The 14,465-nt window shown below is 34.8% G+C and overlaps 2 protein-coding genes across 2 annotated transcripts; both read right to left on the reverse strand.

The window, feature by feature from the left end:
- Window positions 1–486: 486 nt before the first annotated feature.
- Window positions 487–6,992, reverse strand: LOC106142611 (uncharacterized). The gene is made up of 9 exons (XM_013344435.2): window positions 6,771–6,992; window positions 6,020–6,142; window positions 5,486–5,590; window positions 4,903–5,057; window positions 4,209–4,370; window positions 3,341–3,447; window positions 3,080–3,191; window positions 2,745–2,878; window positions 487–2,361 (listed from the first exon to the last, which is right to left on the reverse strand). The coding sequence occupies exons 1-9, from the start codon at window positions 6,933–6,935 to the stop codon at window positions 2,204–2,206; spliced, it is 1,221 nt and encodes a 406-aa protein (XP_013199889.2). The 5' UTR covers window positions 6,936–6,992; the 3' UTR covers window positions 487–2,203.
- A 1,258-nt stretch (window positions 6,993–8,250) lies between these two features.
- LOC106142610 (26S proteasome non-ATPase regulatory subunit 12) lies at window positions 8,251–13,707 on the reverse strand. Its single transcript, XM_013344434.2, has 9 exons — window positions 13,564–13,707; window positions 13,379–13,455; window positions 12,913–13,029; window positions 12,403–12,515; window positions 11,159–11,537; window positions 10,749–10,972; window positions 10,017–10,173; window positions 9,342–9,505; window positions 8,251–8,795 (listed from the first exon to the last, which is right to left on the reverse strand). Exons 2-9 carry the CDS (start codon window positions 13,436–13,438, stop codon window positions 8,657–8,659), a joined length of 1,353 nt encoding a protein of 450 aa, XP_013199888.2. The 5' UTR covers window positions 13,439–13,455; window positions 13,564–13,707; the 3' UTR covers window positions 8,251–8,656.
- Between the last annotated feature and the right edge of the window lie 758 nt (window positions 13,708–14,465).

The raw sequence follows: 14,465 nt of genomic DNA on the forward strand, positions 1-14,465 counted from the left end.
CTTTTTTTTTCCTCAGGTTAAGTTTGAGAGAGATAACCGAACAGATTTATACTAATATTATAAAGCTGAAGAGTTTGTTTGTTTGTTTGAACGCGCTTATCTCAGTTACTACTGGTTCGTCCGGTGAAAAATTATTTTTGTGTTTAATATACCATTTATCGAGGAAAGCTATTTATGGAAAATGTGAAAAAAACCGGGAAAAATAAATATCCTCCTTGAGGACTTCAATGATGCCCAAAATAACTATTCTAACTATTATTAATATATATTAGTTATAGATAAAAGAAAATTTTTAATTGCCATGTCGTCATAATCGTTTCGCTGAAAAAGATGAAAGATCGTTTTGAAATACAGTTTAACCTTTGCGAAAAATAGAACATATGTATGTATGTACGTCAGGATAACTTATAACACGCACAGCGTAAGTATATGAATCATATCAAAGCAATAATTTAATGTGTATGGCAATCAAATAATAATCAACGATCATTCTTTAAATATGTTTTATTTATAACATTTAACATCCATCGGTGGTATTGGAATCCTACAGTCTCACAAAAAATCATAATAGGACAGACCGATTGTTAGTTAAAATAATGATAACAAATGTAGCATGCCACAGAAAGTTAATAATTAACTTCTTATCGGTATTATGAAATTCGATGGTATCCTGCCTTCTCGCCGAAAATTGTTTAGCGGATTATCACTTGCCAACCAACGGTTCGCCTGATTTTCACTTTGACAACTAACGATTGTCAAATTTTTGTATGATAACGTTTCATTTGGTAGAATTATTGTTAAGCTCATTATTATAATGACAGAACACGTTTCGGGCACTTATCATTTATCAAATCCTTCACTAGGCCAGACAACTTTTAGACGAATAACGTTTCGTCTGTATAACAGTACCTTTTTCGTACATTTATATTATGATATAAAATAAACTAATTTCGACATGCAATTTTTATTAAAGAATTACAAAAAAAAATTAACACTTTAAATTAGCAGCAATGCACATTAATAATTTTCATGTGAATATGAAGATTTGTGTTCAAGAATTCTGTTATTCTTTCGTCTTTGTCTAAGTATTTTTTTTTTCTTAGGTTCTGGTGGGGCACCTGTTAATATATTTTCTATTTCCCCCTCGTTGGCAACGGTTTCCTTTATTAACGTAGTTGAGGTGAAATCGAAAGAAATCGGTTAGGTTAGGTTAGAACTGCGACCATCAACGCACGAGCCGAGCGAGCGAAGCGAGCGTGCCGCGGCAGCGGCCGGCGAAGTGCCAGAACCGAATCGCTTTTGTTTCACTACACAGGGCACTTGAATATTAGCTACAGTAGAAAAATATTTATGGAAAAAAAACAATAATATATTATTTGGTAAAAAATACATAAAATTAAATTAATATTACTCTAACTGAAACGTTCGCTACTTGAAAGTTGGCCTTGTGAAAAGTGTCATTATAAAAGCCAGACCAAACGTACAGTTGGCAATAGTTAAGTTGGGAAATGAAACAAAATTAAGTGATATAGTTGACAAATGATTATTCCGCGAAATAAAATTCTGCGAAACGTTGATTGGCAAGTGATGATCTGCCAAACGATTTTCGCCGAAAAGGCAGAGAACCAAATTCGATCGATGATGGTGAAATTTAACAATTTTAATTTTTTTCTTTTATAATAATAATTAAGGTACAAATTGTTCATTTGCCTGAATTGACATTTATATTTAAATTTAATACTTCTTTTACACACGCGCCACACAGATGATTATAGGTATTTCTTATCGAACATTATGTGGCGGTTAGCTTTGGGTTATCTTATTTCTCGACACAATAGAAACTTGGCTAATTTTATAGTTCTTTGCATCAAAATGCGTTTACTTTATAGTAATTATTTTTCTTAATTATTTCTCTTTGGACTCACATCACAAGCTCTCAAGACAACAAGAGCTCAACGTGTGCCCTTTTATTTAATTATAAAAAAGTTCTCATCCTATCACCACATGTCCAAAATAAAAAAAAGGAAAAATAACAATTTAAAATCTGTATGGAAAAAAGTTAATGCCACTTTTTCTTTACAAAGAGTGCCTAACTTTTATGTACGAAATACTTTAAACCTACGGCAGTGGCAGCTCCCAAGAAAATCCACTCCCTCATCTCTAAAGCAATGGAACATACCTACCGCTTTAATAAGCCTGTTAACTACGCATTCTTATATTGACATTCCACACACGCCCAGCCCTTTACTCCGTTGACTTCTACTGCACACCATCTTTCGTAGATTACAGCCGCTTTCCCATCTCCAATGTAAAATGGTTCCTCATCCTTAAAATTAACACGAACAACGTACGACTGACGACCTGCAACACAAAGGTTCATTGTAGAACGTTCAATTAATAGTATCAACACATTTATATTTTTCCCTAAGTGTATTGCTTATTAGTAGGCCTGCCTATATGAAACTGGCGTACCTACCTAAATAGAGACTGCAATGTATCAGAGTTGGTTTTATGAAAAGAAAATACTTTGTGAGAAGGCTTATTATAGGACTGATGACCTGAATGGCAAAAACATCTAGCTTGAGCTTGGCGCAGTAACTGCATGTGCTGCAGTGCAGTTGATTACCAATTCTTCTTAATTTATTTGACGTCAACCAATGTTGTGAAACCAAAAGATAAGATAATTATTAAATGATGTTTGAAATGACCCCTTAATGAATAAAAAATGGAATAATGTTAATTACCTGCTTCAAAACTAAACGCATAGTCTTTCGGCATGATTTTATTTTCTCCATGCTGATACAGGTGAAAGTCACAGGAGTCTACAGGAAACACTCTCTGGTTGTCTAATTTTCGGCACACATATCCGATAGTCAAACTGAAATATAGGGAGGGGCATCATATAGGTATAGTTATTATATTTGTTTTAAAGTTAAGTTCTAAAAGTGTAAAAAAGTGGCCTAACATTTTTTAAACAAATCTTTGTTTTATCACGTAAAGAAGCGTGATCATGAGAATACTAAACACACATAGGTACCTACATTATATTTTCTGAAAAATTAAAATGGAATTTACGTACTGTGACAAAACAGACGGTTGAGAAACTACACCTACAGCCATCGAATCTCCATTTTCCAGAAAAATAAAATGAAGAACGTATCGGTGGAAAGTGCGCCAGTCTCGGAAAGGGCCTGCAATGAATAACAATTTATTTATTAAATGAAGGTACTTATTTGGCTTTACAATTTATTATTATCTCTAGGATTGGTGAAAACGCCTATTATCCAGACAATAAATAAACTAACCTGAGGGATATATTTGATTTGTAAAATAATCTTACCAAAACTGTGATCCCTGACACAAGGAATGTTAACTGTATGTTCTTTATCATTCACAGTAACAGTACCCTTGAGGAATCCCATCTGTTCATAATGTGTTTGATGTAATCTGAAACAAAGATTAGTGTAAGTACTTATTCTTACTATTGGTAGTTTCAGTGATGATTATGAGACATTCATTGCGTTCTGCGAACCATTCTCATATCCTACGCATGATGTCTCAGCCATTGCGATCTTTGCAAAGTGTGTGTGGGTGGTGGTATTGAAGGTTAGTGCGCACGCTTAATAATCCTTCGCTACGCCTCACAAAAGGCCGCCTTTCTGTAGCACTTTTTAAAAGGACTTAATGGCAGTCTCGTAGGTCATGATGTACATAAATATATAAAAATAGGTGTCCTAGGCAGCGAGTACACAATTAAAATGATCACTATCTATACTCTAACCCAAACAAATGAACGGATTTTCCTTATCTATACATCCTTGGCTTACCGATAGTTACTTACGATTATGTAAGCATCCGCTAAGTAAGCGATGCTACAAACAGAAGTTCATTTGATACCTAGACTTTGATCGGACATAGTTATCCCTTCTTATATCATAAATGCGAAAATTACTGTATCTTTATGTCGGTTTCGCTTGCACGCCTACACCACTGAACTGATTTTAATGGAATTTGGTACAGGGATAAAAAAAGTTAACCCTGATGAAAACAGACTTTTTATTGTGAAAGAAGGAAAAAAACCTCGCGGACGAAGTCGCGGTCATAAACTCTTATGCTTACTCGTATAGCATACTTAAACTACACACCGAACCGGTTACCGAAATTACACCAACCGGTTGATTAAAAGATTCTGAAAAGGTTGAACATACTTTTTTAAAAGCTTGAAATAAGTGCGCGACCAGGGTTCCTTCGCCATATCTCTAGCCAAACTCCGAGCAGACATTTGAGTGTCGTAGTTAAAGGGAGGGAAGTGTGCGCTCCACGTTAGCGATACCTTCACGTTTACTTTCTTGTTAGGGTCACTTCTTGATCTGCAATCGAAAGTAATATTATGCTAAGTATTTTGATGGTGTTCAATTAAAGAGAGTTGAGTGGTCGATGTTATGCACATACGTTGATTACACCAGTAGGATTACTGGGGTAACAACTTTTCTATGTACAGCCATACATACATATATAAAATCACACCTTTTTCCCGTATGGATAGGCGGAGACTATATCTTTCCACTTGCCACTATCTCTGCATACTTCTTTCGCTTCATCCACATTCATAACTCTCTTCATGGAAGGTCGGCGGTTTCGGGTAGGTACTCTTGACCTAACCTTTTGCCAGGAAGTCCTTAATTTTAATCAAGATACGTTCGTCTCGGCTTTTCCACTCCGACCTTTCCCTCCACACTCTCCTTGTATATTTGCTTAGTCAACCTGCTTTCATTCATCCTCTCCACATGACAGAACTACTACTATGTACAGCCAGCTGCAGAAAATTGACTTTCACCACTGGCGTTAATATGCGTAATCTAGCATGTATATAATAGCATGAGTTGATAAGACTTTACTCACTTCATTTCTCCGTCGTATGAGACCTTCCAAGTCCTCATCGGCATAAAATTATTGATAACAATGCCCTGTACTCTGTATTCTCCTTCTTCAATGGGCTCCTGTTTCATTTGCGTGTCGGGCAGATTCGAGTGCAAAAGTAATTCTTCTCCATTTACCTGTTTCATAAATTGTTTAGTACCTTTTTCTGTAGGAAATGACAATATATCAACTAGCAGCGGCTATAGGGTAGCGATTAACCCGCCACTATCTCGGAATCACGAAATTTCATCAGTCAGCCATCCTGACCCTTTCGGTGTTCTTCTCCGAAATATGATTATTGGCTGTGTCTACCCCGTAATTGTAAAGATCTGATGTGTGTGAGTGATAGACATCTATAGGTACCACTGTGTTCGGCAAATAAATGGTAAGTATCTTGAGTTTGTAAACTCTCTGTAGTACCTACCTATATGTACTTATATCACTACACACATACTTATGTTGCAGCGAAATATTATTATTTTAATTTTTTTTTTATTTTAATTTTTCATTTCCAGTTTAATATATTGTATGAGACAATGTTTTTCTATGAGTAGGACATAGGTACCTTCAACATCAACAGGGCATCGCAAACAAATCCTTGTCTTCTCGCGACATTACAAACAAAAACATCATTTTCGGACACTCCGTTGAAATAAACCGCATCTATAGCCTAGAACAACAAAAACATTATAAATCTAATTTTAAGGCCTCTACCATAATCTAATATAATATCTTTTTGTATAAAAAGGATATTGTAACTGACTTATCTAATGCAGGATTTCACTGGCACTTAATCTCTTCTCTTTTAGGCGATGAGCTAGATACCTGTTACTTTCTCATGATGGCCTTCAAGTTTTGTGAGTATTGACTAAGTAGGTATATTTACCCCGTAAATGAAGAAGTCATTATATTATATCTTTAAAGTAACCTTAGGTCTTTGTAGTAGTAACTAGTGGGCACCTACACTCAACAACATTTTTATCAAGTGATGCATAAGAGAAAGAATCCCGTTATTCGTGAGCTTTATGTGTTTGAGTTACCAGGTAGGTAACCTTAACCTTAAATTACCTTATTACAACACTAGATATAAAATACTTACAAGGGGGTCATCTCCGAGGAAATACTTTTGTTCGAGTGCCGCATCCTGCTGGTGGATGTGAGCGGTGCCGTCGGCGCTACGTCCGTACTCCACATCAAGTATGCGTCTGACATGGTTGAAAAGCTAAAAATGTGCTCATATAATTAATGTCGCATAGGTACCACCCCGACTTCGAGTACCTAAGCACTTCTAAGGTAAAACACGTGATGCAAAGATAAGTAGGTTAGGTTCCCTGACAGCAAGGTCTGCCGGGAGTTGTTTCGTGCCTTACCCGCTCTGGGATAAATGTTAATATGGTTATATGACCTTGGTACAAACTTTCTAAATAACCCACCCTTATGCTCCTACCTTACCCTTTGCACGTGATTTATACTTACCTAACATTTGATAATATTCAAAACCGCGCTGAAGGTAATAACGGATATAGAGATAAAAAAATATACAATTAAAATAAATCAGGTAAAATAAAGTGGTGATGATTTAGACTTTAGAATATATGGTGATGATTAAGATTTAAGATCTAGACTTTGGAATGTCTTTCATTCGAAAAATAAAAGTTTTGGTAAGAAAAGTATTCAAATTACTTTGATGCTAAGCTGTATCAATCAGTCACATGCAGAATGTAGCATGTGCTCATCATCCCAAAAGTTCAACACCTTTCTTTTTTTTTTAATTATGATATAAGGAGCGATAGCAATATGCGTTATTAAAAAAATATATAGCTTATGTTAAAAAAATATTTCTTACTTACCTGTCGTAGTCTTATGACGATGTACATAAACACAAACTTTAACCAATAATTTTTATTCTTCGTTTGATATATTCCAAATATCGGCGGTTCATATTTCTTATTCACATATCGGAATATTAATACTAAGGCGACTGGAATTAACCCAGAAATTAGAAAAGATAACATCTTTGACACGGCCACACAGTGTGCTCGAACGAATTAAAGACCAAATTGGCAGTAATTAAAACCGGCCATGACTAATCATATCTTATCGTGTATTCCAAAGTAAATGATATCAGTATCAGGTCAAAGATCCACGTTTTCATTGAGTGGAGGTGTGGTAATAACATTTATTAGTAACTCGTAACTTTTTCCTATAAAATAACAAAAAAAATCAAGCATTTTAGTAAATATTGATGTAATTAGTAGTAAGTAGTTGTTTGTTATTTCTTCACACAACAGAAAAATAGAATGAGAACTAAAAAACCCAGCACAGCATAGCATATCGGAATAATATACTCGTAAGACTGATATTATCCGATTCAGTGGGACGTACTTTTTTGGATTTGGGTAGATTGTCTTAAATATAAATTCTTAACATTGTAAGAGCCACTTTAACATCACAAGAAAATTTAAATTCTGATTCTGATCACATTAACGCAAGCCGTTCATATTATTACGTAACTCTTTAAGCTTCAAACACATTCAAAAATACACATTACTTTTCATAGAATAAGTACTTTATAACCTTTTCCATCTTTACTTTTTTGAAATTCAAATGATTCTACGCGTGCGGAAATGTTTGGAAGTAGATTTAAAACTTTATTTCTAACACACGTCTTCTTATTTCTACACCAACTGACCTCCTTGATTTAAATGACCTGCTTAGCCAATTAGTGTCACGAGACACAGGAGACTAGATACGTAAAAACGTATTTCATTACTTGGACGAAAACAAGGTTAAAAAGACGCCATTCATAACTGTTACCTTACAGTTTTTTTTTTTTTTCATCAAGAAAAGAAGCTGTTGTTTTTAAACGGTGCAGATCTTAACCCATGTGAAATTTGATTAATGTCCACGCGGCATAGCATTATTTAACTACTTATCATAATGTTTTTATGTAAAGCACAAAATTGAGATAAGGGCATTATCAACTCGCCAATTGCAAGTTTGCATCTAATTATACTACCAAACTTTTGTAGCATGTAGCGCGCCACCTGCACCTTTCATATGAAAATATATTTGCATTAATTTGGGACTAATAAACAGATCGTTATTATTATAGTGACTGAACACAATAGTTTCACTCACTACTTAAATGACGACCCTATGTGTTTATATTTAATACGGCAGATATGTGTTAAATATAAAACACATATGGTTGGGAATGTTGATTTGGAATAACCCGCCATCATTTGAATAAACTTATAACCCGGGAATTAAAAAAAAATTGTTTTCTTCAGTTTGTAAAGTAATAATTGCGAAATTAAACTAATGTCATATCAGCAAATGTTGTTTATTATACTTTTACTTTACCAAATACGCTATATTTAATGCCAGCATGAAAATTATCAAAATGCATTTTATTATTTCGAATCTGGATTTTCAATTACAATATATATGTGGATTTGTATAGGTAACACTGGTTCATATTTTCCTTATTTTCTTTTATATGTTTACAATAAAGATTGTGCCATGAGGAGTTTAATCATAATAACTTGAAGTAACAAGTTAAAATAAAAATAAGCAATAACTAAAAGGAAAAATTCAATTTAAACAAAATTTTTACATCATTGTGTAAAAAAAAACACTAAGCATTTTCACATTACTCAACAGAACTATGAACCAGACTGTTACAAAATAGAAGAGCTCATATAGGTAATATAAATTTAATAGGTATAATATTTTACTCGGCAGTCGCCAGCAAATGTTTGTGAACGCATTCCTCCTTGTTTATAAGATGCGTCGTCTTGTTCACCAGTTGCATAAGCGTGTTCAAGTTGTTGGACCATTCGTTGAGGCGGTCCGAGGCGTCCATGTTGAGGCTGAAATAAAAAAGTAATGTTCTTATCTATGACATAGCAGATAAAATACAAGAGAGCCGCATATTCTACTCTAGTCTCGTCTTGCAGCAGCCTGAAAACTATCTGGGGAACCAATGACTGGCCGCCTCCGCCGGAGTAGAAAGAGCAGCTGAATGATATTGGATTTAAAATTGAGTATTTCAAAGTCTAGACAAAGTAGAGAGAGAAATATCACAGAGGGAATTCCAGGCCCCCAAGCAGGGTGGTAGGCAGGGTGCAACCGGGAACATGCAAATATGAGATAGGAAAAAAAAGTATAGGTAAGAAACAAAAACATACATACATATGATCACGTCTATATCCCTAGCGGGGTAGACAGAGCCACCAGTCCTGAAAAGACTTATAGGCCACGCTCAGCTGTTTGGCTTTGTAATAGAATTGAGATTCAAATAGTGACAGGTTGCTAGCCCATCGCCTAAAAGAGGAATCCCAAGTTTATAAGCCTATCCCTTAGTCGCCTTTTACGACATCCGTCAGAAACAAAAACATTAAATTAATATGAGTTACCTGAAGTGCACGACTCCCGCTGGACGGTCGATCTTCGCTCGTACCACACTACTGACGACCAATTGGCTGAGGGCATCCTCTGTTTCTGTCTCGCTCAAACCAAGCAGTTCGCTCATGCGTTTGACAGTGATGCGAGTGTAATACATCGACATAATGCGGATATTCTGCAAAATAAATACTTCTTAATTTAGTAAACACATAAATTATTTCTTTGTGTAATGTATAGCATGGCAAGGCCCTTTTTTAGGTCTACTACAAAGCCATAATGATAGTTAGTGCCACTATATGTATAATTTGAAGTAATTTAAAAATACCAGCAACTTAAGTTGATATTTAATAACAGTATTTGGAATTGGTGCTGGAGAAGATAAGTTGGATGGAAAAATCACAAACGAAGAAGAGATGTTCAGAATAAAAGAAATAAGAAGATATAGGCCATTTAGTCCGACATGACGATTTGTTCAATGACAATAGTAAAATTTGTGTTTTTGTAGCAAATTTTAAAACTACTCAACCGATTTCAAAATATAGCATAAAGTAGCATTTAATTCTGATATTGAACTATTTTAAGGCCTATTTTGGATAGGGACATCATCGACGAAAGCAAATGCTAAGCCTAAATATAATTCCTAAATATTAATGTAATTACTTTATTAATTAATGATTTTTACTTACATGTTCTACAACTCTATTTTTCAAGTCATTCCAGCGTTCCTGACCTTTCTCATCAGAGGCGTCGAAGTATGGAGTGCTCCGCAGCATCTTCTCATATGTCGAACAAAGGACATTCCATCTTATTATTTCAGGGTTGATGAACAAACCCAAAAGTTGTCTGTAAACAAATGACACATAAACCTTCATTACAATAAATCACCCAGAACAAAAGTTGAACTAAAATAATGATGTGCATAGGTGGGTGAGTCGCCAGCCGTACAAACATATACATAGAATCACGCTTCTTTCCCAGAGGGGTAGGGAGAGACTACATCTTTCCACTTAGATTCCAAAATTTATGTCTATCTCAGATACTTAATTCAAAATTTTCCATGGTAGGTTGTACATATATTATTTTTTCTCGCTGGATTGTCCCATCAGTACTTACTGTAAGAACTTTTTTAAATTGAATGTCACAAAATCAATAATTATCAGTAGGTACAGTATAAACCCAACCCAGACACTTGCTTGCATATTAATTGAGAAACAATTAGAAAGCAACTATTGTGACACAGTACCCGCCGATTCGGTTAAGCTGCATTCAAGCAGGTATTGGCCATTACGTGAAAATAATCCAGCGGGACTAGCACGGCACGCGCGACGTGTTTTTTATCGCGCGATAGACTATCCAGCTCCATTTCATGTCATAATTAAAGCGAAACAGCGATATTTAATCACGCTTATTATACTCACTTATACTCGGGCAGTTTCTCCAGTTCCTTATCCTCATTGAGCCTATGCGTCAGATCCGCTTGCTCATTGTCGTATGGCGCTAAAATGAGAAACACTACACTCCCCACCAGGGCGTCTGTGCCCGCTAATTCGCCCAACGCGCGGAAATGGCGGCATACAGACAGGTATTGGCCATTGTGCTGATCCACAGCTATCATCAGACGGTAGAATTTCTCCTTCAGCTCCTGTAAGTACATGTACAATAATGAATAAGTAATATATACTATGAATCTATAAATCATGCTTCTAATTTAGTAATTATTATCTTCAATACAACAATAACATAACTAGAGCATGTAAATTGTTAACAGCCCTAATCAATTTCAAACACAATAAAAGATCCAAATTTAATACCAATATAACTAACTTACCTGCGTGTTATCTTCATCAAAGAATTTAGTATTGATCTTCTTAGAAATTATCTGTGTTCGGATGTAGTCTTTGATGGCCAGACAGAGCCTCATCTGTTCCAAAATCAGCTCCACCTTTTCCCTTTTGTCCATTGAACCATACGTTTCCACCTGAAGCTCTTGAATGATCTTAGCAGCCTCAGCAATATTCCCTTCATCTTCTCTGATCTTTGCCAAGATATGAGTAAGCCGGGCTCTCTCAACTTCCACATAGATTTTACCTTCAGTTATTGTCCTCAATGTTTCAATGAGCTTTATTTTGGTTTCTTTGTCAGGTGTTTTGTCAACATAAGTGTAACATTCTTGCACCATTTTTACCACAGCCTGCTTGAGCTGAGATCTACAAATACAAATATGTATCTTATTTTAAACAGAAACAGCAATTTTCTAAACAGATTAATCAATATTCATACTCAGCATAAGCTGGCAACCTCACAGAAACCTTCTTGAAAGAAGTTAAGATTGACCAGTGGATTGCTTACCAATTTCTTATTTTATATTCCTTCTTCTCTATTTTTAATCATTGTTTTTTTATTATAGAGATGATTATATAACTAATTAAATTATAATTTTCTATAATATATATTATATGATATATATAAAGATAAAGTAGCTCAATGTATTGTTATAAAACCAAATTTGCATCCCGGCACCAATGAAAAAAGAATAGGACGACTCCATCTCTTTCCCATGGATGTCGTAAAAGGCGACTAAGGGATAGGCTTACAAAGTTGGAATTCTTTTTTTTTAGGCGATGGGCTAGCAACCTGTCACTATTTGAATCTCAATTCTATCATAAAGCCAAATAGCTGAACGTGGCCATTCAGTCTTTTCAAGACTGTTGGCTCTGTCTACCCTGCAAGGGATATAGACGTGACAATATGTATGTATGTCAATTAACTGCACAAGCTGCAAATCTATACAATATGGTAAATACAAAGCTTGACACATACCCTCTGAAACTTTGTAGAACTCAACTTTGTAGAAATGGAAGCATTAGTCAAGTGACATCTTGTATATATATATATATATTGAACATGTGAATATATATCACACACAAATTCACATGAGTGAGCACACACATGCACACACTCTTATAGAACACACACTCACATACACAAACACTCTTGCTTTCTGATACAGGCATATTTTGTTTAAACACATTTTCATTTTTTATGATGAAGACAGAAATTTAACTAACTTACCTTCTTTTAGACAACAGCACAATATGATCATTGAGTGCAGACCAGTTCTTAGCCTCAAAACAAATTTGAACTATTGTGACCAAAATTCGAGCAGTTGATGCCATGTCAGCTCCCTATAAAGATATTACATACCTATTTACAATATACTAAATTGACTTAATTTTTTTTCAAATATAATATTTACAACAGACACACAAATTATCTAATTGATGTTAGTTTAATTTTCACCTATAGCAGATTTTAAGACATATTAAAAAGTATAAATAATTATAAAGTATGAAAACAATGATACTCTCTCATCTTTTATGTTGCAGTGGTGAGGAACATCTACCTTCTAACTCCATTTGAGAAATTCACATTTTCATCTAAGACCCAAATTATTGATCTATCAATCTTAAAAAGATTATTCCCACCTTTACCTGACTATGAGTCAAACTATCAGGTCTTGCCGACTTAAATCCACTGCCATACAGAGTATTAAATATAAATTCGAAATAGCACAATAGTTACCGTTCTTGTTTGTTTCTCTAGAGCCAGTAGTTGGTCAATGGCTTCTTGGACCTTCCCCTTAGCAGCCCAGGATTTCCATAGTGGTATCTTCTCGTCACAGGTTGTACTATAGTCCACCTACAATTAAAATGTAACTTATATAATAATCACATGAAAATAAACTTTTTTATTTCTCATTTCTGTCAATTTTAAGATATCCTGTTTAATTGGTTCTGTAGTCTAAAATGGCACTAAAAGAGGCATAAAGGTCTATAGCCCTATAAAGACTGAGGCTGACAATTTTGACGAAACATGTGCAACAGCCTAATTTTGACTCGAGGAATGTTTTTTATACATATTATTGACTGATACACTACTATAACGTAAGACTAAATAAGCGAAATAACCTAATCAACCTAATCAAAACACAAATCCTATTGGACATTTTGATGAGTATTTATTGAGCAACAAATTTGTTTGTACTTACCTCCATCTTAATTATTTTGCCGCTCGCATCCAGACCTCCAATATCACCGTTAGAAGTCATCTTGCTTGGCTCGAAAGCTAAAAAAGGTGCAGGTATTAGTTTTAACTTTCGATATCTTACAAACGAAATTTAAGTAAGAATAGAACAAGAAACTAAAAAGAAGTATAAATAGCGTTAAAAAATACCGTTTTATTTCAATTCAGAAAGAAATAAAGACTAAATAAATTGAATCAAAACAATCTCGGAGAAGATAAATGCAAGCTCATTTGAAATGACAATCATAATCATTGGTTTTCGGAACTTGACAAGCGGCATTGATTGACAATGATATTTCAAAATTTTCAAAAGAACAAATGAAAAATGTTTCATCGTGTATTTTTCAATCTTCAAACCATGACATTGGCAGAATCACCGAAAGTCCGGTGGAAGCCATAATATAGAAAAGAAAGAAAGAACCTCGACATTGGCAAAATCATCGTTTTTGAACAATAGCTTATTATAAAAAAAAGTGCCCTGGATTTTTTTATTCTCTCATTTTATGGGGGCAAAGGGTACCCATGCAACTAAGTCTTCAACAGACATGATAAAGGCTGAGAATTGTTACCTGAATAGAAGCCCGCATAGCACACAATAGACTTAATTTTTGTTTTTTATTTTTAATACACTACACAATATAATAAATATAGTTTATAGTTTATTAAGTTATAAGGATTTTAGAATTTTCAGACGTCACAGTTTTTTTTACTCTTAGCCAATTACTTTCGGTTGGGTTTTCCAGTTTTCTAGAAACTACTCCAGCATAAGCTGTATCAGCATGTCAATTCTGCTATTTTATTTTTAGCCGAAACGGATCTGAATCGTATTGATGACAACTTTTGGTATTCTACTAACAATTTTTCAATACTAAGCCGTAACGCATTGGTTACGCAGCCGAAACATGTCGTATTCTGCTAAAGGACACGTAACCTTCCGTTTGCCGTTCGGCTATTATTTCGTATTCTAATAAGTTTTTGACAGTTGGTCCGGCCGAAACCCAATGGTTGGTTGAATTGTCAAAAATTGTGGTTTTGCATCGGCAGCAAAAGTG

Source organism: Amyelois transitella, chromosome 12 (assembly GCF_032362555.1).
Source record: "Amyelois transitella isolate CPQ chromosome 12, ilAmyTran1.1, whole genome shotgun sequence".
Taxonomy (NCBI): domain Eukaryota; kingdom Metazoa; phylum Arthropoda; class Insecta; order Lepidoptera; family Pyralidae; genus Amyelois; species Amyelois transitella.